Source organism: Jaculus jaculus, chromosome 22 (genome assembly GCF_020740685.1).
Source record: "Jaculus jaculus isolate mJacJac1 chromosome 22, mJacJac1.mat.Y.cur, whole genome shotgun sequence".
NCBI lineage: Eukaryota > Metazoa > Chordata > Mammalia > Rodentia > Dipodidae > Jaculus > Jaculus jaculus.
In genome coordinates, this window is record NC_059123.1 from 2465378 (window position 1) to 2488795 (window position 23418).

A 23418-nucleotide genomic window follows, 5' to 3' on the forward strand; every position below is an offset into this window, starting at 1 on the left:
GTCCCGACGTCCGAATGGGGTAACTTGGATTCTGGGCTGGAGCAGGGGAGGCGCACACCGATCGGTGCACCACCACAACCCCGACACACACACACACACACACACACACACACACACACACACACACACACACACTCCCAGCCCGGATCCCGGGACCGCCCGGGGTGGGGCTCCCCTGCGCCCGGTCCGCAGCGCATCCCCGCCCCCAGCCGGCCTGGCTCGCCCCTCGCGCGTGCCTCGGGCGCCACCTCTTTGCCGCTCGCTCTCTCGCTCGCTCTCTCGCTGGCTGGCTGGTGCGCAGGTCGGCCCGGGAGCGTGTGAACCTTCCCGGGCTGGGCTCTCTGGCCACCGCGCTGCTTCTGCTGCGCCCCCAGCTCCTCTCCAACCTGCGCCCTCCTCCCTGCCCTCCTCCTCCTCCTCCTCCTCCTCCTCGCTCGCGCGCTCGCGGCCACCTGGCCCCCCAGCGCAGTCCACGACACGCGCGCCTGCAACCAGGGGCCGGCCGGGGCGTGTGGAGTCAACTTTCCGGAAGCAACCAGCCCACCGGAGGAGGTAGACTACACGCTATGTATATATATACACGAGCTCGGCTGCAAGTGGCTCTCCAGGCACCGGCCCCCGGGGCGCAGGGCGGCTGACTCGGAGGTCCAGCGCGCAGCTCTGAGCCCCGCTCCTCCGCCCGCGCACCCACCCACCCATCCATCCACCCAGCCAGCCACCCACCCAGACAGCCAGCCAGCCAGCCAGCCAGCCGTCCACCCAGCCACCCACCGGACTCTGCTATGGGACCTGCGTCCCCACGCGGCGCAGCCCCGAGGAGGCTCCGCTAACCACGTTTCGTTTTCGCCTCTATTCCAGAGGACGCGCCTCGGACGCTCTCCCACCACCCGCTACTGGGTCCCCCCCCCTTTTTTTTTTTTTTTTTTTTTTGCTTGTGTGGTTTGGGGAAAGCGCGAAGAAGAAGCTGGTCCCTACCAAAGTAAGTGCTCCGGAGAAAGAGCTCGCTCTCTCCCTCTCTCTCTCTCTCTCTCTCTCTCTCTCTCTCTCTCCTTCTCTCTCTCTCCCTCCCTCCCTCTTTCTCTTCCTCTTTCTTTCTCCCTCTTTTTTTCTGTTTGCCTCTTTATCTCTCTCCCTTTCTCCCCTCTTTCTGTGCCACTTTCTTCCTCTTTCTTTTATCTCCCTCACTTTCTTCTTTCTCTTTCTAACTCTCTCCCTCTTTTCCTTTGCCTCCTCCTCCTTCACCCTCTCTCGCCCTCTTTCTCTTTCTTTTTCTAACTTTCTCCCTCTCTTTTCCTCGCCTGCTCCTCTCTTTCACCTCTCTCCCTCTCTCTCTCTCTCTTTCTCTCTCTCTCTCTCCTTTTTTTCCCCTTTCTTTTTCTCTTTGCAATTTGGGAGATGCCCACGGGTGCTGCCCAGGCTGTCGGGGGCGGGAGGCCGGGCCGGAGCCGCCGCGAGCGAGCGCGCGCGGACCTGGAGAGCCCCCGAGTGACGCGGGGTCGTTCCGCCCTTGCAGGTCCGGAGCGCGGGAGCGAGCGGCCGGGCACGATGCTGCGGAGGCTGGTCCAGCAGTGGGGCGTCGCGGTGTTCCTGCTCAGCTACTCCGCGCCGGCCTGCGGGCGCGCGGTGGAGGGGCTCGGCCGCCGGCTGTAAGTGCCCGCGCCTCTTCCCCGAGGGCGCGCGGCGGGGACGGGCTGCGGGGCTCGGGGCGCCTCCTCTCCCGGGTCACCCGGCTCCGGGCTACCTGCACCTCCCACCCCAGCCCCGGGAGAACCGGCCCTGTGGGGATCCCAGGAAGGGACGGCAGCAAAGATGCTAAGTTAGATGCGCGTTCCCCTAAGAGGGAGCCTCGTTCGGATCTCCTAGAGCTCAGGATCTTCTTGTCTATCCCCCCACCACCACCACCACCAACAAAACTTTGCCAACCGGGGAAGGTTTTGAAACTCCCAGGAAACTCAGGGATTCCAGGAGACGCACGCGCGCGTGTGTACGTGGGTGGCAGCTTGTGTGTGAGAAGCAAAATCCTTGCATCTGATTTTATTGTGAATGACATAATTTTAAGCACATAAAACGGGACCGTATTACATAACGAAGGCATATTATATAATGTAGTAGTAACCACTTCGCATTGATACAATTCAGGAAGGCTAGCCTGCTTCTTCCAAAATGAACCTGAGGGGTGGAAACATTCCTTTTTCCTGGTATTGTTGCTAGCAGGTTTTTTTTCTTTTCTTTTCTTTTTTAATCTGAAGTCAAATATTTGTGTTGTAGACTGAAACTTGTATTTTGGCATTCTTGGGCCATGATTTTACTTTTATTTTTTTGAGGATAACTTTGACTTTGGGACAACCAACCAAACACACATCTTAGCGCACCATAGGAATAGGGTAATGATGGATAATGTGGGGGGGGGGGGGTGAGAACATGGTGGATGGAGTATCACAGTCTGAGTAAAGTCTGTTGGGCCCAGCACTCCACCATGTGTTGTATGGTACCACCTTTGCCACGATTTGGGGTGAGAAAACCAGAAACTTGCCAACCTGACAAGTTTGACCCTGGAGAAGAAATCAAGGACAACATTTACACTTCACAATACAAAGTATAGCAATATCTACCCGACATTTATAATACAGGTCCCAGTGCTTCCTTGTAAGTTTCCAAGGGCAGCTGTTGTATGTGTGCCCTCCATCCATCCCGCAGAAAATCCTTACACGAAATAACTTTAAAAATGTTAGGATCTGAGCACCAGGATGAAAATGTATTCATGATCTCTGAGGGCCAATTGGGTAGAACCCTGTCTGTCCTAAACATAATACTGTTATGCGTCCTTTGAGTTAACACTCTGCTAGTGTGTTTCTGAGCATTGTCTACAGGCTGCTTGGTCATTTTGAGACTTGTGTGAAATTCAATTACTTAACATCCAAATATAAATACAGATGAAGACTGGAGATTTTTTTTTTTAAAGCACACTTACATACTGTATTTATTTGGCCAAGAGTTTCTGTCTTGGAACAGAGCCAATTTTTTCTTTCAAGTTACTTAAGAAATACCCCCTTTCCCTTTTGAGCAATAGTAAATGTGCCATAATGTAGTCCACAGTTCTGCATAAAACAGTGCTAAGTGGGCCTCCTGGCTTCTTTTAACTCTTTCTTCCTTGCACCTTACAAAATACACATCAGAAAGCATTTACCAGCCAGAAACTCTGTTCTAGTTTTGTTTGTGGGTGAAATGTAATACTGCAGTTAAACACTCACACTCAGCAGATGGGTATAAAAAAGCCACCACAAAACACTCTCATAGTTTACGGCCAATAGCTCATCACATTACAGCCACCGGTTTTTCATGGGAGCTGAAATCATCAGTAGATGAAGACGTTTCATCAAATTATCACAGCCAAACGGAGTTTAAAAAACAAGTCATTACTTTTGCACTGCTGCCAAGTAAATTTTGTGTGCTAGACAAAACACTCATCTACTAGTGTGTGAAATCAGGCTAGCTTCCTGAAAGAAATTTTAACATATCATTAGGTCATATTAATCACCAGCTTTAGGGGCATAGCTTAAGAAGTGTAGATTTTTAAAAAAAAGGGGGGGGTTACCTCTTAAGAGACATAATACTCTCATAAGTTTGCTAAAGAGAAAATTACTAGTTGAGAATCGTGGATCTGTTAGTCAAAAACCAGAAACTAATGGGGCAAGCACTTGATGAAGTTGGAGACTGGAAAGTCGGGGTCCACTGGTGCTGCTCTGTAAAGGGAGGAACTTGGCCCATCCAGTGTCTTCCTTCATATTGAGTGCAGCAAGGGAAGCCCTGTGCATTGAGAAGCTTGAGGTATCGTTGGCTGATCTGCTTGGGAGCCAGACTGGGTCCATTCCACATCATGAGAAACATAGCTTTCAGCTGAGTCAGATGGGCTGGAAGGGAGTTCTGGTGAGTCATACTAACACCCTAACCCTGTCTCCTCCATCTACCACAGAAGGTTTCTGAAACACCCAGTTGTCCCCAGCAGCCTCACACCAGCACACTGCTGGAAGAGGGATTCCCGTCACTGGCTGCTCCTTGACAGTGCCTTAGACGTTTCAGCTCTCCCCTGAAAACTCCTTTGAGAATGACCTTTCCTCCAAGAACAGCTGTACCCTTCAGCTAAAGCTAGGGTTATCTCTGTAAAGCATCTTGCCCAATTCTTGTAAATTTTTTTTTTTACAATAACCAACGATTATCATGAAGCAGAATGTGCCTAATGTTTTCATATTGGCACTGAGGTGCTCAATAAGACCCTTGTGAATGGCTGTGTTACACAGTGTTTGCAGACTGTACTGAGTAGCAGACAATTATTGATGCCATATGATGGCTTAAGTGTTTCAGTTATTTGAATTGAAAACCCCCTTTGTTCAGGTTTTTTTTTTTTTTCTTGCAAGGAGAGGATATCTAGTGTTTGCATGCCAGCCACTTCTCCCGTGTTAGTCCATAGCTTGTATTTAAGTAGAGAGAATGCTTTTATAGGCAGTGCTTCCTGTTGGTCATAAAAGTGTCATTGTATTCCTCTCCCTCTAGAACAACTTTCCAATCAGATGTTTGTGTGTCTCCGTATAGTAAAGGTAGAAGTCTCTAAAATGCCAGAAAGCTTGTCAAAGTGCATCAGCTGTGCAATGTCTTCTCAACCGGGGCGGAAAGCTCGTACCTCGAAGAGAGGCGCTGTTTCAAACTTAGCAGAGCTACACCAAGTGGTTTACTTCTTACAGAATAGAAAAATACATGATTGTTCCATTTCCCATGAGAGCCACCGTGGGAAAGTGCAGCTCTTGGGAGTGCGTTGGGAAGACACTGTGACTCACAGGTGACAGACAAGCATCTATGTCAGTCACAGGAGCAGGCCCAATGGCGGCTTGACGCAAACAGATCAGCCACTGCAGCTTGGCGCCGCTGGCGTTAGCTGGGATGGGCTGTGGAGTAGCTTGAAGAGCATTTCAGATACGGAGATCAGCCAGGAATTAGGAAAGAAATAAAAGCCCCTGTATTATTAATTACCACTAGTGAAAATTTTCTTTTTAATTCGGCATTTTTGTGTAAAAGATACTCACTGAAGCAGAGTGCTTATGAAACATGCAGGTATACCGTGCTATTCTTGAGAAATGCTATTAGAGGTTACAAATACATGATACCTAAACTTCAAATTTTCAGATGAATAAAAATTTTTCCAGCATGCTGTTACCAGAGTAAGTGAATTTTAATCTATTTACATTCAGAAAGCAAGAGTGCCTCCTTCATGCCTCATTTCAGCCAGGCTCCTGTCAAATTCCTTTCCAAGAAGCCATGCCCCCCCCCCCCGCCTTTTTAAACAAGCTACATGGCTTAAAAACAGTCCCCACAATAAAATCCTAGAAGGAAGCTGATCTTCTGGCTGTGAAGGCCAGAGATGACAGCAGTTTTCATCTCGTGCTCTCGCCTTGCACTCTTTCGCCCAGTGGTCAGCTGAGCTGTGGGAATTCTTTTTCCTCACGTTAGTGAGGAAAACTGCCTTTGGGGGATTTGGTCCTTAAGGAAAATCATCAATTTCTGTCTCCTGTTCACTCCCTCTGCCCTTCGTGTCCCTTCTGTGTGGCTGTCACCCAGTTTGCTTACATAGGAGGAAGGGTTGAGGATACTAAAAAGCAATATTGACTTTTGTAAGCAGAAGACCCAGTTGTCAGAGCCCAGCTCTGCAAGTTTGTATTACTTGGATTGGGCAAAACCATCTCAGTCCTGTGCCTCTTTTTTTTTTTTTTTTTTTTTTTTTTTTTTTTTCATGTAGCCTTGAGGGGTTGGCAAAGGTGTTCTACAAAGGCTCCAAACACCATTGTTTCAGGGAAGTAGCCCTGTGGATCTGCTCAGATACCTCTCAGGGTGAGCTGGTCCCAGAGGCCTGGTCTATGTCCCATGGTGCAAACCGGAGTTGGTAAGACAGAGCGGAAAGCTGGCAGTAATGGCTCACAAAAAATCCTAGCTAGCATCCAGAGATTGAGGTTGGGGGGTGGGGGGGGGGGATTTGCCAAGGGTTCCAGGCCAGTGTGAGCTACACAGGGAGACCTGTTTCACAAAGTAAAAAATAAGGCAAAGCAGGTCTGGTGTGACTGGTTCGTGTGTGTCATCCTTAGACAGTTAACCGTTTCACACAGAGCACTGGAGGAGTGTAAGTGAGCCCTGGAGCCAGAGCCACGATGTCGATTGCATTCACCGTATTTCCATGATCTTCTAGAATGTTGTTTAAGGAGCAAAGGCATTTTGTGTCAGCTCTTTTCAGAGAAAGAGAGCAAGCCGAAAAGTGAGCTTAAACCTTGAAGTTCATGCCCTGTAAGAGGTGTGTTCTGTCTGTTTCTTGGTCTCTTGAAACAGGGTCTCACTGTGTAGCTCAGGCTGGCCTCAAACTCTTGGCAATCCTCCTGCCTCAGCTAGGATTAAAGAGCTTATACCACCATGCCCAACCACTTTGAGATATTTAACTTAAAAAAACAATACTTGACACACTTAGCACATAGAAGGACCTTTCTTAAACACACAGAGAAACTGAAGCAGACCACCTACTACGTTAGGGGGTAAACTCAGTCTCAGTCTTTCTCCCTCTGTCTTTTGCGCTCCTCTCTCTCTCTCTCTCTCTCTCTCTCTCTCTCTCTCTCTCTCTCTCCTTTAAATATCTTAAATATCTTGTCAGCCATTAATGTCAAATGTCAAAATCCAGCCCTTTTCTGTCACTTCATTCCTCCACCCTTGTTGGCCCTTACTCTCACACTTGCTTCGTGGTGGGCTCATAGCCTGGTATTATTATTTTCATACTGGGCAACTGTGTGTGTGTGTGTGTGTGTGTGTGTGTAAGCGCGCATGCAGCTTGGGAGAACGTTCACCTAAAGCAAGTGCCTTTGGATTGATTTCCAAAGAAATGGGTAGAGGGGAAGATGTTCAGTAGCTTGGGTCTAGATCTTAAGTTTTATTTTCTGCAGCTATAGCTCAGAACAGTGTGTGTGTGTGTGTGTGTGTGTGTGTGCCCATCTACTTGACAAAGAGCCAGTGTGTAAGAAACCAGGGCCTCCTACCACTGAAAAAGAACTCCAGACACATGGGCCACTTTGCACATCCGGTCCTAAGTGGATTCTGGCAAACGGAACCCTGACCCTCGGGCTTTGCATACAAGTGCCCTCAACCACTGAGCCATCTTTTCCCAGCCTTTATTCTTTTTATCTTTTCAGAGCTGTAGGTGAAACTCAGGGCCTGAAAAATTCTAGGCAAGTCCTCTCCTACTGAGATGAACACCCAAGCCTTTCCATCCACTTCTACACTTGATCTTAGCCAAGGAGCTGAGAAGAGAGCTCGCCGTCCATCTCTGAGCATAACTGAACCACAGCCTTTCAGATTGGGAAGAAGGCTGAGGTTGACCCACTTACACAGATGGTGCCCACCATGCTCAGGGGTCTGTCCTGGGGCCCTCTAGGAGCCGGCTGTTCTCAGCTCATCTTCTGCAGGGGACCAACGAGGCATGCTCCAGGTCTCCCCTGACTGTCTGTCTGTCTGTCTGTCTTTCTTGACAGCAAAAGGGCCGTGTCTGAGCACCAGCTGTTACACGACAAGGGCAAGTCCATCCAGGACCTGCGGCGACGCTTCTTCCTCCACCACCTCATCGCGGAGATCCACACAGCGGAGATCAGAGCTACCTCGGAGGTGTCCCCCAACTCCAAGCCCGCCCCCAACACCAAGAACCACTCGGTGCGCTTCGGGTCCGACGATGAGGGCAGATACCTGACTCAGGAGACCAACAAGGAGGACACGTACAAGGAGCAGCCGCTGAGGACGCCCGGCAAGAAGAAGAAAGGCAAGCCTGGGAAGAGGAAGGAGCAGGACAAGAGGAAGCGGAGGACCAGGTCGGCCGGGCTGGACGCGGCGGGGAGTGGGCTGCCGGAGGAGCAGCAGCCCAGGCCCAGCTCAAGGTAAGGCCTGCTCTGCGGCCCCTGGCCTGGAACTCTCTCCCTTCCTCTGTGCGGCCTTTGGTTACCCAGCTTAAAAACCATCACAGACCACAGCGTGGTGTCCATCTTCACCGTGATGTCCCTCCCCATCCCCAGCACAACTCAGAGCCCATTTCTCCTCTTAGACCTCACATTACTCCTTCCCTCCTTTCCTCCCTCCTCTCTCCCTCACTTCCCCCTTCCCTTCCTCCCTTCGTTCTTTCCTCCTTCTCCCCCCTCTCTCCTGCCCCTCCTCCCTTCCATCTTTCCTTTTGGTCTTTCCCAGGCAGGGTCTCATTCTGTAGCCCAGGCCCAGTTGGAAGTCACGCTATAGCCCAGGCTGACCTTGAACTTGCGGCAGCCCTCCTGCCTCGGCTGACACAGGCTGGGTTTCCAGATGCACCACTCCAGCTGTCCGCACCCCACGCCTTACTCAAGCTTTAGCTGCTAGTGACCAACTTCACTGTTTGTGAAAAAATACATATTTATTCTCCCACTTTCATAACTTAGCAAATGTTCTTGATAGGATTTTTTTTTTAATTTTGGGGGTTTTTTTTCTTTCCCTTCAAGGAGGAATTTAGGAAGTGTTGATACCAACAAGGCAGAATAATATTTTACCATAAGCAATTCTGAGTCGTTCACACATTATTTAATTACATGCATGTAATTACATTTTAGATTTAGTTCAATTCAAAGAAATTAAGTTATTTTTAAGCATGTGTTTCAGATTTATTTAATTTTTAATCAACTTTAATTCACTGTTTCTACCAACTCATGAAAAAGAAATAGTTGTGAAGTCCTTAAGCTTGGGAAAGATCGAAGTTATTCTCTGGTATCTGTTTTTCCATTAGCAATTTAACATAATTTTCCCCCAGTAATGTGTTTAGTAATAAGAGTCATGTGTATTTATGTGACAGGCTCATCCGTAGCTCAGAGATCCAGGTAGTAATGGTGTTCACAGATTGAAAAGTCAGATAACTCAGCCTTAAGTTTGGGGTGTAACTTATTATAAAATTTACAACCATGGGCAAATACATGTCTTAATCTGAAACTCACTTTTTTCTTCTGTGAAGTTCTCTTAGAACTGACTGAAAATTAGACGAGGTTATATGGGCTTCAACGCCTGTCATAAACAATACCTTGCAACATATTATTTTGGGTGCTTTTAGACCTAGTTCTTTTAATACTACACATATATGTATGTAAATATATGTAATTATGTATACATATATATATACATATGTATATGTAAATTATATATATGTATGTATATATGTGTAAATTATATGACAAATGGGTGGGTTTCTGTGAAGCAAAAAAGGGGGGACCCGTATTAAGTTCATTTTATAGGCTAGAAAACTAAAACCCATCATAGTTGAAGGATCTGAATTAGTCCTTGAAACCTGGGTATGAAGACCAGAACTAGGTTCATTTCTCCATTTCCTGGAATTTGGGCCAGTGATGCATTGGTGCATCTTTTTCTGTGCACGTTCATTAATCAGACCTTTTGACTTGATTTTCGTTTTCCAGTACAGAGCTTCTGTGGGGTCTAAAAGGAAGAGGAGAGGCACACAGGAACACATTTTATGCAATGATGATCTCACGATTTAAAGAGTAACCCCATAGCATTTGTAGTCCCCTGACTATAGGACAAAAGGAACTGCAGAATGATGTCCAAAGGGGGCAGGGGGGCCTGAACACGCTCACCATCATTTCCATCTGAGTTAAGTTGACAGATCCATTATAATAATAGATAACATAACAGTTACATGGGCAGGAGAGATGGCTTAGCGGTTAAGTGCTTGCCTGTGAAGCCTAAGGACCCCGGTTCGAGGCTCAGTTCCCCAGGTCCCACGTTAGCCAGATGCACAAGGGGGCGCACGTGTCTGGAGTTCGTTTGCAGAGGCTGGAAGCCCTGGTGCACCCATTCTCTCTCTCTCCCTCTACCTGTCTTTCTCTCTGTGTCTGTCGCTCTCAAATAAATAAATAAATAATTTTAAAAAAAATAACAGTTACATTAGATAAGTCCTTCAACTTGAGTAAACCATGAGCAATGGCACTGGAGAACTCATTGGGACAGTAAAGGGTCCATTCTGAAAAGCTCGTGCATCCTTGAGGGATCACACTTCCTGTCATTCCAACTAACTCAAGGACATGTTCGATGTATTTTACAATATGATCCCAACATATGTATTCGTAACTAATACACGGGTCCTTCTGTTGTTCATTGTCCTGCTGTGTGTATATGTATATGTTAGAATTATAAAGGCAGAAACATAAATAATTTTCATGGATTTTTCCCATTTAAAGCTTGCAGTGTTCTTCAAATATCTGGATATGAATGAAAATTAGCACTTTTATGCCCCCAGTTACCCCCCAGTTTAAATCATCTAGTGAAAATGAGGCTGTGGTATAAGTCAGGCCTGGGTTAAAAGAAACAGAAGTTTCTGCTGTGCTGGCATTTCCCTGTTGGCCAGGGACATTCCCAGGGACATGGGGACGCCAGGCGCCTGCACTCTCCCAACACAGCCAACAGAGGGCACAGGGAAGAGGGAGACATGCAGGACCATGTTGACCAGAGTATCCCAGGCCATGTCGACTTTTGGAATCACAACCTTTTCAGAATAATCACTTGACAGCCTTCTAAGAAGCCGGTCTTCTGTCACACCCTCCCTGTCGTCTTGGCAGTGCTGTGTGTTGAGTTGAGAGATCTGATGAGATACATAGGCATGCACTCTATGACATGCGTTGTTGCTTCAGAGAAACGTGCATGTGAATGGTTCAGGGGAAAATGCATCACTTTAAAGTTTACATGAGGGCTAGAGGCATGGCTTAGCGATCAAGCGCATTTGGCTTTATGTGGGTAGTGGGGACTCAAACCCAGGCTGTCAGGCTTTGTAAGTAAGAGCAAACTGCACTGAGCCATCACTCCAGCCTTCCCCCCAACACACACACACACTGGCCTTTTTAAATTTTTTAAATTTTTTATTTGTTTATTTGAGAGCGACAGACAAAGAGAGAAAGAGGCAGATAGATAGTGAGAAAATGGGCGCTTCAGGGCCTCCTGCCACTGCAAATGAACTCCAGATGCTTGTGCATCTGGCTTACGTGGGTCTTGGGGAATCGAGCCTCCAAGCAGGGTCCTTAGGCTTCATAGGCAAGTGCTTAACCACCAAGCCATGGGAACAAGGACATCAGCTGTAACAGGATCTGGAGAGATGGGGGGATCCCATAGTACCTTCCATAAGACATATTCACCATACTCCCCCTGAATCTCTTTACTGCTGTTCTGTGATCCTGAATACACATCCTTTATGGTGTGTCTTTCTACTGGCAAGGGAAATTAACCTGTTCTCTCCCCTCCTTTCTCTTTCTCGTCTCTGCAGGACGCATTGAAATTCTCAGCAGAGACCTTCTAAGGACGTATTACAGGATCCTGTAATGGTAACAGATGAAAGTATTAGAAGTATTTATTGTCTGTACATACCGTCAATGCATCGGGGGACACCGTCTCCCACCAAACTGCTCTATGAAACTGCACGTTGGTCATTGTGAATATATTTTTTTTCTTTTTTGCCAAGGCTAATTCAGTTATTATTATCACTTTTACCATAATTTATTTTGTCAATTTATTTTGTATTTATTTTGTAAATGTATCTTGGTGCTGCTGGATTTCTACATTTTTTGTAACATAATGCACTTTAGATATACATATCAAGTATGTTGATAAATGACACAAAAAGGTGTCTCTATTTTGTGGTTGATTTTAATGAATGCCTAAATATAATTATCCAAGCTGATTTTCTTCTGTGCATGTAAAAATAGCAGTATTTTAAATTTGTAAAGAATGTCTAATAAAATATAATCTAATTCCACCATGACTCAGAATATGACATATATTCTTTAAGGTTCCTAGCAGAAAGAAGAAAGACAATATGGGTTTTTAAAGCTTTGTTTGAACAACCTTAAAATTAATATGTTTACAAAGGTAACTATTACGAAATTAGCTTTTAGTAAAACCCACTTACAATGCATTTTGTCCAGTATTTCAGTTCAAGTCAACAGAATGGTTGAACTACCTAGACTTCAGTGTCAGTGATGACAGGAAAAGGCAGAAAAGAAACAGAGAAATCAGGAGCAAAGATGAAAGAAATTTTGTCCTGAGGGTTATCAAGCGCTTAATGCCGGAGAGAGAAGCTGGTCAGATACCTTACGGCTATGTAAAGTTTGGTTTGACAGAACTTGCTTTGGATAGCTTAGGCAACATCAGAAGAAGAACAAAAAAAAAAAAAAAACAGAGCCAAAAAACCTATGACTCCATCAAACACGTATTTAGGAAGTATTTTGTTTCTGTTCAATATCTGTCAAGTATCTGCGGTGCCAAAATTCCCTTCAAGCTTCTCTCACAGCAATGGGTAGATTACATGAAACCACACATACATGCAACAATGCTGCCTACAAGAAACTACGAAATGATGCCATGTGTCAGGTGACATGTGATTTTAAAAGGGAACAAAAAATGGATAGATTAATAAAGGTTGGGTCTGGGTAGGATTACCTTATGACTAAATTTATTAATATATTCACTTGAGTCCCATATCCTTCAAAAGAGAACCCTCCTTACCATTTTTGGTAAGAATTTTAAACCTATATTAAGAGGTAAATAAGAGAATTTGTGCTAAGCTACACTTATGACTTCTCTCAAGATGGTCTTTACATCTAAGGGATATTCAGAGGCTAGCGGCCAGCACACTGACCCTATGTACCCTACATCAAGCGGTTGCTTTGCCATGCCTTACAAGACACATCTAGACGGTTTCTAAAAACTCCGTGTGAAAGTCTAAATCTAGACACTTTGGAACACCTTACAAGACACATCTAGACCATTTCTCAAAACTCCATGTGAAAGTCTAACTCTAGACACTTTGGAACGCCTTACAAGACACATCTAGATGGTTTCTCAAAACTCCATGTGAAAGTCTAAATCTAGACACTTTGGAAAGCCTTATAAGACACATCTAGACCATTTCTCAAAACTCCGTGTGAAAGTCTAAATCTAGACACATTGGAACACCTTACAAGACAGATCTAGACCATTTCTCAAAACTCTGTGTGAAAGTCTAAATCTAGACACTTTGAAACACCTTACAAGACACATCTAGACCATTTCTCAAAACTCCGTGTGAAAGTCTAAATCTAGACACATTGGAACACCTTACAAGACAGATCTAGACCATTTCTCAAAACTCTGTGTGAAAGTCTAAATCTAGATACTTTGGAACACCTTACAAGACACATCTAGACCGTTTCTCAAAACTGTGTGAAAGTCTAAATCTTACAAGGTTGCGTCAAATCCTTACAACTTGTTCACATGAAAAAATACATTCTTTAAACACTAGTATGGCAGTTCCTTAGACATTATGGCAAGATTGGCCTTTGAATACAAGTCATATTTATTTATCATTTATCTTTGTAACTAGGTCATTGCTTCAGAGGGGGGATAAAATGTGAGAGTGCATAGTCTTCTTCCTTACCAAAGAATGTCAGTATGTCTGTTACATTTAGCCATACCCTTGGTGTCCTAGCAATGACGGAGAGTGATAACATTGCAGAATGATGGCAGGGGAAAACAAAGGGAACAAAAATGTCTTACCAAAAAAAAGCCTTGGAAAACAAAGTTTAAGATGAAAAAAATTAAATGCAAATAAATAAACTCTGAGCAACACATAGATTAATCTTGATCTGAGCAATATGTATAGAGCAGTAATAGTTTAAATAAAGGCAACTTAATATAAATATTCTGGAACTGGGAAAATGAAAATCTGCTCACATACAACCCGAGCTTTACTCTGACCCAGAGCAGGTGTTCAGTCAGACACCTAGCATATTATAGGTCTTACAGAGTCATCTCCAAATGACAAATGGTGAAACTTGTGTGTGAAAACCATCTTCAGTTGTCCTGTATTTCCTAGCCATCACTGAGTAACAAGAATGAGCTCATCACATAGGTAAGATATGCAGACCAACATAACTTAATGTTATGTGTTATAACCTAATAAGTCAAAACAAAGGCTGGTGATGATATTGTTCCTAAAACACTTTGGCATCAACACTGGTCTCTTCCTTCTTGGTTACAAATAATCAGCTTAACAACCAGTGTCACTTGGAGAAACAGATAAACTGGAGATCTCCCACAACTGTGTGCCTTGATGGTTCACGATGCACTTTCAGTATGTTATCATCTGCTCTGGATGGGAATTGCACAAAGCAACCATTTACATGTAGCAGAAAGCCGATGTTTCTGAGATTCAAGATGCTCTCTCTGGAACATGCTAGGTAGTAGACCCGTGAGGAGGAATTCCGAGGTCAAGTATTATAGCTGTTTCTATCTTATAGCCAGTCCGTTAAGCAAATGCTGAAATGTATTTTTACAAGACACCCATCCACACGTACAATTTTTGAAGGAAATTCTGGAATGCATATGCCATGATAGAGTATTAACTTGAGGCTACTGTAGAGTCAAAGGCTTCCCTGTAAAGTTTGCCATTTCCTGCTTAGAGCCTAAAGCTTGTAGAAAAACAGAACCTGCCGTGGGCAGAAGCAATGTGGACTGGTACCCGTCTCCTGTCGACAAGGTGGGCTGTTATTGAGAACTGGGACTGAGACATCCTCCTAACGGCTCTTCCTCAAACTCAGAGGTTTGAAAAGACCCACCAAGCATCTATTTCCTGCTTCCCTTAATTTAATAATCCAGCAAACCATGTGAAAAATTCTATTTAAGTTTAGCAAAACACTGGCCAATGCTAAGTGGCTCCTTAAAACTCAACTGGAATCTTCAGATGAGCAAGCAATGAAAGCTCCTACTAAATTCCAGAGACTTGCGCCATTATTTAACGAAGGGCACCACCGAGTGTCCAGGGGCTAACATCCTCCTAAGTGCTGCTCCTTCCAAGGAGGTGACGCCCTGCCCTGGCGCCCTGCTGCGTTCTTGTGGACGGAGGGTCTCTGTGGATTTCAGCATTCACCCGCCGGCACTATGCAGCCTTTGCCCATAGCAGGTGCCCAGTAAATTCTGTTAGAACATATTTTTGAAAGTCCTTTCAATTTCTGAATGCATCCACTGAAAAGCAGATTAAACAAACCCTCTGCCGAAGGCAGGAGATGGGTCAGAGCTTGGGCATTTCTGACTCCCACCTTGGGCTTTTCTCTTACTCCAATAACAGGAAGCGTAGGGTAACTGCTCTTAGCTGCCCACTGTTCCCCACAGCGCCCTTTGTCTCTCGGTCTCTGGTTTCATAGCAACGCTTCCAGCCCTATAAGTACAAGAAGTAAAGGTTTGTGTTGAACATACAGCAATCTCCCAGAGGAAGGGAGGAGAGTTTAAAATATCAGGTTTTCTTCCTATGAATGCATCGCACAGAAGCTACCCACAGGCCCCAGCTGTTCAGAGGCCTTGACAGAGACGGATGTACACAAAGCCCCCACACAGAGCCCCCTCGCCTCACATGCTGACACGCGTGCCTCTGTGTAAGTCCCCAGCACGCGTGCAGTTACGGGTGCAACACGTGGGGATATGGTTTTTAAGCTGCATTTTAGTTAAACCTCAAAACATCTTCCTAAGAGTTTCTTTGCATTTTCCTCCAGACCGGAAGACATTTATAAATGGGAATAAATTCAAAATAAATGTGTCACTCCTGAAAAATGAATTGTTGTAATGGTGATCCCTATCTCCTGCCAAATATATATATATTGCTTTGGGGTCTGAAAAGCAAACTAACCCACCCATCTTCCATCTGAGCAAGCTCATGGATGGTCACAGCTCGCCAGGCTGTCATTGGACACTGCTGGCAAATGGTTCTGTTGAGTTCCACATTCCGCAAGATAAATGCGGAGCACTAACAAAGTGTGACACGTTGCAGTCAGTGGCTCTGAATTCTCACTGCTCTCCCTCCCCCTCATCCCAAGTTTTACTGACCCCCTTGGAGTCACCGGAGAACTCAGTGTCACATATTGAAGATGAGTTATACTGTCACTGTCCAGAGGTGAAGGAAAGGAGAAACAGAGAGGTGGTCAAAGGGAGAATTTTCTCTTCAGATGACACAGGAAGAGATTCTTGTCCCCCTCCCCAGAACAGACCATTGTATTCGATAGCATTTTACAACATGATTAAAGACCATGTTGGCCTAACTGCACAGGTGCACTGTTTCCAAAAGCCTCTGCAAACAGCTTCCAGGGTGGAGGCATTGTCATGGTTTTGCAAGCCATGCAAGCTGGCCTTAGACTAGACAACGCGCCCCCAACACGTGGGGAGCCGCAAAAGACTTCAAGGCAAGCTCTACCTGACCCGACAGTCCATGCCCCCGGCACAGCTGCCCAGATCACAGTCAAGCTTGGTTCAGAACAAGCATCTTTTAAACAAAACTGTGTCTGTCTTGTCTTCAGTGAGCTCTGGTCATATTCACCACTCTCCTTCCCCGTGGGCATCATTCTCCCAGCTTCTGTCCTGCGGGAGTCTTCTCAGCTCATTCTCCCTCTCTCTCTCTCTCTCTCTCTCTCTCTCTCTCTCTCTCTCTCTCTCTCTCTCTCTCCCTATGTATATTCACATGTGTGTCTCTCTATGCTTCTTCCTGTCTTTGTGTTTGCCTGTCTCTGCCTCTTTCTGTACCTATGTCTGTCTCTTTCTCTCTGACTATCACTGTTTCTGTCTCCTCTCTCTCCATCTCTCTTTCACACACACACGCGCGCGCACACGCACACACACAGACACACACACCGAAAGAGAGAGCCAGGAAGCCCAGGTGTTTGCAGAATCCCCTTAAAGCGGAGGGCAGGGAGCGCTGGCTGGCAGGAGGTCCGCATACACAGAGAACCACTTTCTGTAAGAAGGCGAAAACATATTGAAAACGGGACCACCTCAGAGATGAAGTCTTTCCCCTCCCATTACCTCTCGACCTGCTCCAAAGCTCTATATTCAGTTTTTCCAAGCCTTGCTCTCCCTGCCCCCTTCCCTGGGGCAGGCTGGTTTCTGTGGGAACACTTGGCATGCCTCAGAGTCCATTTGGTCCTTCATTTAGAGTCAGAAAGGCTTCTGGCAGTCACTGGCTCCCTGGCTCACTGATGGGACTTGCCCCCTTGGCCACACAGGGGCAGTCAGAAATGATCCTGGCGGTCACTGACACTTCAGCTCGTTGATGTGTGGTGCCCCTTGGCCACACACGGGCAAACAATGAACCTGTGTCACCCTTTCTTTCCCAGCTCTGGCTCTGCTTTGGGTTACTTTGGGTGACTTTTAAATAATACAGAAGAGAGGGCTACGATTGTTCACTCTGCTCCCCAGGGTGACCATTGTGCATCTGGCCATTTCTGTCGATGGCACATTCTCCCAACAGTGTCCCAGGAGAGAGGGGAAATGGTGAAAAGGTTTCCATGAGGGGAAAGAATGCCTTCTGTCACAGGAGGGCGTTGTGGAGAGATTTGAAGAATCGGTGGTTCTCCATCTGGAAGGCTCCCAGGTGAAGACAACAGGCCACATGCCTATGTTTTGAAAGCACCCACTGGTGGCTTGAATCTCCCAGATTGCCTCAGGTGGCCCGAGATTGTCTACCTCTAAAACAAGTGATATGATCTTCCATGTTTACAGCCCTCAGTCTCACAGTCGGGAATCTGCTCAAAACTGGCTTTCTGTTTTACGCTTGGTCACTCCTGACAGACAACCATGTGGACACTTTTACTGACCAAAGTGAAGCATGGGACTTAGCATGACAGCTGGACAGATGTTGATTGACCTGTGTGCCTCTTTCTGTGGTAAAATACCGTGTCCCTGGGCCGGAGGGATGGCTTAGCGGTTAAGGTACTTGCCTGCGAAGCCTAAGGACCCAGGTTTGATTCCCCAGGACCCACATAAACCAGATACACAAAGTGGTGCATGCTTCTACAGCTTGTTTACAGCGGCTAGAGGCTCTGGCGTACCCATTCTCTCTGTTGGTCTCTCTTCTCTCCATGCCTCCTTCTCTCTGATTGCAAATAAATTAATTAACTAAATAAATAAAAATTTAAAAACAGACTGAGTCCCTGAAAGAACTGATTCTCAGCACACTTCTCTTTGCCGTGTGTTTTCTAGAGTCACTCAGGTCTGCCTGCCCCGAGTCACACACCCTGCAAGCCAGGGAAGTTTCTCTCAGCTCCCAAGGATGACAATGGTGCACATTGTCCCAGGGTGTCACAGGCCAGAGGCTGTTGGGGTAGAACGTTAATGTCCAAACACATCGACTGAAACTCCGGGCAATCTCACTGCACACTTAAATCTTGGAGCTAGAACGTCATCTTACTATGTTCTCCTGAATAAACAATTTTTTTTTTTTTTTTTTTTTTTTTTACTTTTTCTCCTCTGTGCATCTCCAGCCATTACTTCCAGCTGACTTAGTTTTCTTGGAGGATTGGCCCAGCAACAGGCCACTGCCCATGTCATTGTGGACAGTGACCAGAACTCCTGGAAATAGCTTACTCATCAGGGCTGTATTCAACACAGGCTGTGACCCTGCTTAAATGTCCTATTACCCATTACTGTTTTCACTTCAGGGCCACTGTAATGCTTCTCACTGTCATTTCACACATGGTGAAGGGAGAGTCATGAGCTCTCTGGCCCATCCTTGGAAGGGCTCTAAGCTCATACACCCTCAAGACCAAAGTATCTTTAAAGGCCTCACCATCCAGCACCATCACAGTGGGATCAGGGCTGGAAAGACAGAAATACCCAGACCATTGCACAATCCCGCCCAAGGTTTTTACTGAGGAAGAAGAGAAATATTTGTTTATTTAGTTAGCAATTTATGGCAAATAAATCTGGTTAGTTTTGATTATTGGCCCTACAGTGGCTTCAAATAACAAGCCTGGCTTCTGAATCTGCCTTTTCATTTTTTTTAATATTTTATTTTTATTTATTTGTTAAAGAGAGAGAGAGGCAGATAGAGAATGGGTGCACTAGGACCTTCAGTCACTGCAAAGGGACTCCAGATGCATGCACCACCTTGTGCATCTGGCTTACATGGGTCCTGGGGAATTGAACCTGGGTCCTTGGGCTTCACAGGCAAGCGCCTTGACTGTTAAACCATCTCTCCAGCCCTGACTCTGCCTTTTCTCTATCAGCATCCTCTCTACTCTGCAGAATGCGATGGCAGAGGCTCGAAGTCCACAAGATGAGCTGGTTAAGGGGGTGGGAGAGCACTCACACTCATGGAGACTGGATGAGAGCATCAGTCAGTCCTGAGAAGTCATTTGTAGCCACCACCTTTCAAGGATCCCTCGGGCACCTGACTTCTTCTGTGCTACTCCCCAAGCCCTCTCCCCAACCCACCAATGTGGGTGAGGTGACCCTCATCCAGGCCCCCCGAGCAGACCGCAGGATGGAATGGAGCACCAACAAAAGATGTCCCACAAACCAGTACTCGAGTATTTACACCATGCTAGGGGAAAGGGTAGAGAGGAGAGCTCTGAGGCAACCAGGAATTCGCATCTCTGCCACAGCCTAGGACCAGTTCCACTCTGGCAGTAGATTTGGTGTGCACCCCCAGCTCTGCTAAAGAAAAGCCCTGAAGAAAACCAGCCTCTGCCTCGTCAGAAGGTAACTTAGAGATGACCCCTGATGTCATCCAGTCCTGCTCCTAGGAGGTCTCCGCATACCCCAAGATGTTGATCAAAATGGCTCACGGTGGGCTGGAGAGATGGCTTAGTGGTTAAGGCACTTGCCTGCCAAAGCTAAAGGACCCAGGCTCAATTCCCCAGGACCCATGTAAGCCAGATGCACAAAGTAGAGCTTGCATCTGGAGTTTGCTGTGGCTGGAAGCCCTGGTGTGCCCTCTCTCTCTCTCTCTCTCTCTCTCTCTCTCTCTCTCTCTCTCTCTCTCTCTCTCTCTCTCTCCCCTCCCTCTCCCTCTCATAAATAAAAATAAAATATAAAAACATATTTTTTAAAAAATGGCTCACAGTCACCACTCCCCTGAGAATTTGTTCACTTCTGAGAACCTCCAGCCGGGCCCTCCAGGTGAGCTCTGGGGTCCTGTGTTTTCCTCACAGGTGTTCTGTTTACACTATGTCAGCTGCCTGTCTAGTTCTCTGTACCCTGATAGACTGCAGACTTTACAAAGGATCATATCTTTTATTCTGCCAACATGCCGGCCAACATTCAGCACTTGATAAGAATCTGAGCAGATATGAATGTGTTATCTCTTGATTTCAAGCTCCCCAGAGGCAAAGATCGTATCTATCCCACCTCTCTTACTGTAATTTTATCAGAGCAGCAGCTGACATATATATACATATACATATATATACATATACATACACACACACACACACACACACACACACACACACACAGTAACTCCTCTTGACATTCCTAGAGGAAGTCTCTGACAATTCTCTCTCTATTATGGCACATAATCAATTCTGTAATTCTTTCTCAGCATAATCATGCCCAATCACCATTTCTGCGCCTGTATTCAAGAAATGTGTTTCAAATCAATGCTATATTTGTTGGCATAATTATGCCTGGAGAGCCATCATTTCCAAAGTCACTTTTTTCTTTCCTTTGCTCATCATTTTGACCACATCCTCTAATGGCCTGATGTCTCATGTTAATTTCCTATTATCCCTCCAGCCAAACACAATTTCCAAGTATTTCTTTCAAAGGCTTCTCCCTGCCTGACCTGCCCTCGTCCACTGTTTTCATCTCCTCCTCTAACCCAGCTTTCACCTTCCCAGCCAGCGAAATTTACTGTCCTGTGGCTCCTCGCTCCTGGTTCTTCCTCTCCTGGCTATGAGCCTCTGCTCAATTTTTTTTCCATATCTATGGAACAACCAAACCACAGCTTTCTCCTCTTTAAATCACAGCTCAAGGACCAGTGCTCCAAGAAGTTTTTCCCACCCATCTTCCAATTCATCATCTCGTCACAGAACCAGACTTCTGCCACAACATAACCTTGAAGTGACTGGACATAGAAGCTTGGGGTGGCCGTGGTCCCACTTCTGGCTGACGTCAATACTGAAGGTCTAATCTCAGCATTAATCAATGTTAAATTTGGAAAGAACCAACAGAAATGTTTGATAGTCATTGAGTGAATATTGTAGAACTCAGCATTTTTGAATGAAGATAATTAGGAATGGTTCATTGAGTCTAATCAATTGATTCCTTGTCTTCTTCCTCCAAGGAGTTGGGGGGCAGTGCATTAACACATAGCATATAATGACAACTTAAAAATAGGGAAATGAAGGATGGGCATGGTGACACACCTTTAATCCCAGCACTCGGAAGGCAGAGGTAGGAGGATTGCCGTGAGTCCAAGGCCACCCTGAGACTACAGAGTGAATTTCAGGTCAGCCTGGGCTAGAGCGAGACCCTACCTCAAAGAAAAAAACTATAGAAAAATGTTTAGGTCAGGAAAAACATAAATGGAATAAAAATGACAAGATTATGGAGAAAATTAGCATGTACCTAACCCAGCCACAAAACCTTCATGGGTTATTAAAGTTGAAATACCCTTTTGGAGCAGTTCCATTTGGCACTAAGATTATTAATCCCTTTTTAAATTTAATATCTGAAGTCAATCCATTCTCTCTGAATGATGTGAAAATTGCCAGGTTACTGGTATTTCTCTGGAGTTTATGCAGAGGTATAACATAGGTTAGTATTCCCGAAAGCGTTTCACATGAAACTGTCCCAAAGTGCATGGCATGCACAGGGGCTTTCTGTGTTCCACTGGAGAGAGTTTTGAGCAATCCTGGAGAAAATAACCTTATTCTGCTTTTTAAAGCCCAGTACTTTCCAGACCAACTTCAACCAAATCTCCCCCTCCCCAAGTTTTTCCTCCACATGATACCTTTCAACATCCCACAGAAGTAAGTTCCAAGGAGGACTGGAAAACAATGAAGAAATCAGAATCCAAACGCTTGAAGATGTCACTGTATTTGTAAGATCGCCACCTTTAAGCTGGGTGGTGGACACACAGAGATTCATGGCATATTTGTGTCGGCTTGATACACTGCCAAGTTACAAAAAAAAAAAAAAAAAAAACAGCATAAAGTCACCCTTCTCCTGGAAGCGGTGCAGCTAATCCACAGCACTGACAGACCAGGGGGAGCAAGGACCTTAATGACATAATAGCCTCTGTCACGTACCTCACTTAGTCCTTGGGAAATAATCATGTTAACAGGACCTTAATGACATAATAGCCTCTGTCACGTGCCTCACTTAGTCCTTGGGAAATAATCATGTTAACAGGAACTATTTCCATGGGCCAGGCAATCTTCTCAGAAGAATTCCTCCATTAGATCATTGACTGATCATAACCCTCTCCCCTGTGAGTACTACTAGGAAGGACTATTCTCACCAGCACCCAAGGAAACAAAAACCTGAACGGATCTAGTGACTCGATGTGGAGAAGGGCAGGTATGGAGCACAGGCCCGAGCAGTCTAGCTCCTCAGCCTGACTCACTTCCCACTACCAACGCCTTGTTTCATGCATGGAGGTCGAGGAAGGCTCCTTGGCAAAGGCAGGATGGGAGAGAGGGAGCAAGGGAGGGCAGCAGCTGGAGGAGCAATAGTCCAGATGCAAGGATGCCAAGCTGCTGCCCATGGGGAAACAAGAATGCTGTAACATGTTACATATTACAACCTGCATGATTGAAACGCTTGCCCTCCTCCCCTCTCGCTTCCTCCTCCACTCCTTCCTCTTCCTCCTTCCTCTCTCTCTCCCTCTCTTTCCCTTTTATGTTCACTGATCCATCACCTTCAGTCCCTTCAACAAGCCCTTGATTTTATGCTTTCGCCTCTGGAAGTCTCCCTCCCTGAATTCCTCCCCTTGGGACTTCCTGTACCAGGCTAGCTTCCTGAGGTCTAGCCTGAGGGTTGCATCCTCCATCACATTTTCTTAGGCTTGCTCATGGCTGGACTGTTTCCCAAAGATCCCATAGGTCTGTGCTCTTCTCCAACAACTGACATTGACTAGGGACCTCCAATACACACACACTCGAGTCACGGTCATGCTAGGAACTTGGCTGGCATCATGTTATATAAATCTTCCCCAAATATGGATTGACTCACACACTGAGATACCACTGTGGAAATTTTTTAAAGTAAATATTATTATTTGGGAATTTTTTAAAATATTTTGTTACACAGTCTTTACAACGGATAAGTAAACAAGAAAAAAATAAAGATCCGTAAGGTAGGATTTTGAAATGTCTTACGTTGGCTTGAGGCAAAAAATAAATAAATAAAAGAGAAGAAAATGAGCATTTCTCATTAATTATAAAGTAGTTCTAAATGATGTAACAAAATTCTTATTTCATGCCATATTTATTTAAAATTTATGAGCTAGAAAACACCACAAATTTTCTGATGTTGAAACTTTTTGCTAGGGCTGGGGAAATGGCTTAGCGGTTAAAGCACCCA

General features: G+C 45.7%; 1 protein-coding gene across 1 annotated transcript; it reads left to right on the plus strand.

Moving 5' to 3' along the window:
- Positions 1 to 967: 967 nt before the first annotated feature.
- Positions 968 to 11845, plus strand: Pthlh (parathyroid hormone like hormone). Its single transcript, XM_045139530.1, has 4 exons — positions 968 to 979; positions 1514 to 1646; positions 7557 to 7952; positions 11357 to 11845. Exons 2-4 carry the CDS (start codon positions 1546 to 1548, stop codon positions 11364 to 11366), a joined length of 507 nt encoding a protein of 168 aa, XP_044995465.1. The 5' UTR covers positions 968 to 979; positions 1514 to 1545; the 3' UTR covers positions 11367 to 11845.
- Positions 11846 to 23418: the final 11573 nt, after the last annotated feature.